General features: G+C 40.3%; 1 protein-coding gene across 1 annotated transcript; it reads left to right on the top strand.

Moving 5' to 3' along the window:
• The first annotated feature begins 296 nt into the window (after nucleotides 1–296).
• On the top strand, nucleotides 297–4044 carry LOC124798043 (ejaculatory bulb-specific protein 3-like). The gene is made up of 2 exons (XM_047261263.1): nucleotides 297–541; nucleotides 3788–4044. Exons 1-2 carry the CDS (start codon nucleotides 346–348, stop codon nucleotides 3976–3978), a joined length of 387 nt encoding a protein of 128 aa, XP_047117219.1. The 5' UTR covers nucleotides 297–345; the 3' UTR covers nucleotides 3979–4044.
• Nucleotides 4045–4484: the final 440 nt, after the last annotated feature.

The raw sequence follows: 4484 nt of genomic DNA, 5'->3' as shown, positions 1-4484 counted from the left end.
CTACTCACAACTAACTACTCAACGAGGCTAGTAATATACTATAAAGTTATCTAAACCAGACCTGAATTGTGGGTAGCAGTATTCAGAGGAGTTATAGCGAAATGAACGGAGATTGCCGTGCAAGTGAGATGGAAAATTAGCCAGGGAAGTTCCCACCAGAGCAAAGAAATTCGATGCAAACAGAAGTGGAAAAAAACCTGCTGGGTGAGTGACGCAGTGAGCCTCCGCGGACGCGCAAGATGTGCGTTGCGGAGTGGGGGATCCACCTGCTGCATGTATATATACACGCGCAGAGCACCCGCTTCTGCATCTGAAGTGACCCCGCAGACCCAACTCCCAGCAAACATGAAGGCCACCCTGGTACTCGTCGCGGCGTTAGCCGTCATTGTGGTCGCCGCCGCGGAGGAGAAGTACACCACCAAGTACGACAACGTCAACCTGGACGAGATCCTCGCCAACGACCGCCTGCTCAACAAGTACGTCCAGTGCTTGATGGAGGATGGGGAAGCCAACTGCACCGCTGATGGCAAGGAACTCAAGAGTAAGTGTTCTGTAGGCAGTTGCGGCTCTCAGTGCCTTTCCTACTCAGATCACCTCGCATCAGAGGCGCTTTCCGCACAAGTATCACTGACCATGCCCTACTCCCATTCTGAGAGGAAATTCTTAAATGTATCTATCTTCAGAGCACCACTGAAAGATGTAATCGTCTCTTCATCATATATATTCAAAGCCTAACCCTTGTCAGCTTAGTCACTACGTTCCGTCTCCCAATCTTCGTCACTTTGTAGATTTTCTCTACCAGTGACGCAGAATATTTACTCTTGAGGCGGGCTCTATCCTTCCTTGTCAGATATTTTGCCTGAAACATGTTTGTTTTCCAATTTGTTATTACCAGATACTAACATTCCTCATTTATTTTTCGCTAAAGAGCAGCTTTTATCTTTTTTTAGCGCTTTCTCATGGTTACTCTCTGAATCCAGGTTATTCAGGTGACTTTCTTGTAATACTTTTTTTTGTATCTTTGCGTTATCTTTTGCACCGCTTGGTCAATACGAACCTTTGAGGAAAGAACAGGATAGACAGAATCTGGAGGGCATATCTTGAGACTATTTTCACAGTGTTAATGATACAGAACCGTCCTTAAGTCGATATGAATGAATGCTATGAAAAATTGTGTCCACTTATGGTTTCACTGTAGGAGATTACTGTTTTACTACTCTGTGAGAAATAATACTGTGGTTGTCTCCCTTGTCTCAGAAATTTCTTTTTCTGAAAAATCAGTTCTCTGTACCTCAAGTCCCTGCTATGTCGCTACATATCTCCATGGAAGAGAATCTTCCTACTTACGTGGTTCGCATGGGAGCATGCGTGTATGTTTGTGTGTGTGTGCCTGCGGACATTGTAATAAAATTGTAACATGTCTTGTTTGAGAGCTACAATTATTTACTTTGCAGTGTTCCAGGTAATATTAATTTTCGCCCGTCAAGCACAATGAGTTAGCTATCGAAGTACATAACATCGTACTTCGTTTTTTAATTTTTGTTGTGATTTACCTTTTTATTTTACTTACAGACCATAAGTTGTGAGCAGGGACTTGTACCCGAGGAGAAAATACAACGCAAGGGGCTGTTCTTTTTTTCTGTTTTTCAATTTTTTTCAGATTCTAAAGCAGATCCCCAAACCATGCTTCCAGAGACAGCAGTGTAACACTGAAGGCTGCTGTTCCAGGCTGCTATATGCGTCAAACGTGGTTCTGCCGCCTCACTTCTTTTGGAGTATATATACATTTGTGTGTGTGTGTGTGTGTGTGTGTGTGTGTGTGTGTGTGTGTGTGTGTGAGAGAGAGAGAGAGAGAGAGACAGACAGACGGACAGAGAAAACCTGCCAGAGGGGTTCCAGCGCGCTGATCGCTATGAAGTATCTAGCGATGCTTCATGAATATCAAGCGACAGTTGCTTCATCTCTCTCGATTTCTAAAGCAGCGTCATCCTACATTATGTTCTCACAAAGTTACCTTTAATATGTCGCCTACATTACGTCTAAAATCAGAAGTGCTGCTCAGATTGCAGCCGTCCTCTAACGTTCGTTAAATGCATCGACGTTTTCCATTCCGGCAGAGAATAAAGCCTTTCGTCTCACTTTCAGTTCTTGTGCATATGCTGCTCTGTACGTTAATTCAAAACAATTTTAAGTCAGCTGATAATTTATAGGTGAAATTATTAATCTGGAAATAGATATACTCCTTTTCTATTATATACCTTTCGACTCTTTGTTCTATAGATCGGTGTTTGCTATTGTGAACAAATGTCTTGATTACTACAGAATCTGGTTAAAGAGTATAATTTTCTCTCTATCCAGTCCTGAATCTCTAGAATTCATATTTCTCACTGACGCTATACCATTTGAATATTCACCACATTTCCTGTAAGTCAGCTTTTATTTCGGTATGTTGTGTCTATAGTGAGTCATTTCTTGTGTGTCGTGTAAAACTTTAATTTCAGCTCGTACTTTACCCTTTCAAGCAAAATAACAGCATTATTCTGTGCTATTACCTTGTAGAAAAGTATTTCTCGTTTCTCCAGCTGATTAATTATTATTTATTTAAATCGTTTTATGCATTTTTAGTGGTGTACAAAAGAAACCATTATAATAATTTATCCATTGTCAATGTTTTCTTTCGAATCCTGTAACTTAGATTTGTGCACAGTATGTTTTAGGTTAACTAAATATTTGTATGAGTTGTGCATAAAGTGCCCATTGAACATTCTCTTCGTCCTTGTAGATTCAAAATCATAAAACACTTTTGTGTGTAGGTATGACTAGCGCTGCACTGTGATTCACAGTACTTAATCTAGTTGTAATGCAAACAGAGGAATCACAGCAAGTTCTGTAAATTGTATTGGTGGAGTGGAGATGTTAGTGTTGGGAGGCAGGGGTCAATGGTAAGATCAATGAAGCGACACCATAATTATAACTGGTTAAAGTATTTCAAATGAGAGTGGAACTACAAGTTGTTTCAACGTATTATGATTGATTAAAACCAGTCTTGATCACAGTAAAATATTTGTTTGTGATGGTAACCGGTTTCAGCCAGAATGTGATAATCTTCAGACTATTTATACCATGATGGTAGACGGTGGTGGTGAGCGGAGCAGTTGCTCCGTTTTCCACTACCGCTTAAAATCATAGTACAAATAGTCTGAAGATGGTCACATTCTGATTGAGACTGGTAACAACTGCAAATAAATATTTCACTGTGGTGAAGACCGTTTTTAATCATTTTAAAGATATTTTCATTATGACTGATATGTAGTTATCCACAGAAATATTCAAAAGAAATCTATTTGCTAAATATCCTTGTAGGGTGGCTGGTGTCGATTAGGTAACACAAGTCAGAAAGTATTACATATTATCAAAGAAGATAATCTTATACACTGTCTATGTCTGGTTCAGTACTTGGCAAATTCCGTTGCGGAAGTCAATGAATACACGAGTATGTAGCATTTACACATTTTTCTAAATTCACGTCTGAATTACATCAGATCTGAAGTTCAGAGATAATGCCACAGTATAGATTTCCTGAAAATATGATGTGCATGATAACAATCATGCTTTAAATAAGGTGATTGTTAAAGTTTTTAGGAACAGTAAATAAATGTTGTATTTCATATACGTAGGAGGTAGCAGAATTGTAAAGAGAGAGCCATTTCGCAGGAGATTTTGTTCTGTTCAGTTTACATTAGGTTAGCGGGTCTACCGGGTCACTAAGTATTGTCTTTTCATACAGAAGCCGTCCCTGACGCGCTGAGCAACGAGTGCGCCAAGTGCAACGAGAAGCAGAAGGAGGGCACCAAGAAGGTGCTGAAGCACCTCATCAACCACAAGCCCGACGTCTGGGCGCAGCTCAAGTCCAAGTACGACCCTGATGGCACCTACAGCAAGAAGTACGAGGACAAGGAGAAGGAGCTCCACGAATAAGCACTCTACTCCCATGTCTATCCTATCTAAACGTTTTTCTCAAATAAACTATAACTTGTAACTCAACGCATGGTTTTTAATGTAACAATCCCAAAATCACGATAAAAACAGGAAATAAGGCAGTTTGCTTTGGCGAAAAACTTTCAAGAAGGCTCCTGAATGTTGTTCGACGACTCTGACAGATTGGAAATTTAGACCTATCAGTTTAGCTGTTGGGATCAAAAGCGGGTTGTTGTCGATTATTTTTTCTGATTTATCTAACTCATACGATGGCGGACGGGGTGGATCATTAAGTAAGGGCAATTCCTTTCCTAACTTTCTCCAATTCTGCTCCGTCTCTAACGACATTAAGGTGAATGGAACCACTTCATTCCTTTTATTTATTTAATTTTATGAAGTGGGCCCATTTGTGCGGCGAGAGTAGGGGGCTCATACAAAGAATTCCAGATGGAGATTCGGTCTGGCCTATGCAAGTATTCCGCCATTGTTTTTATAATGGAATGTTT

The sequence above is a fragment of the Schistocerca piceifrons genome, chromosome 5 (genome assembly GCF_021461385.2).
Source record: "Schistocerca piceifrons isolate TAMUIC-IGC-003096 chromosome 5, iqSchPice1.1, whole genome shotgun sequence".
Lineage (NCBI taxonomy): Eukaryota > Metazoa > Arthropoda > Insecta > Orthoptera > Acrididae > Schistocerca > Schistocerca piceifrons.
Note: the sequence above shows the minus strand (reverse complement) of the source record. Positions and strands in the feature narration are given on the sequence as shown.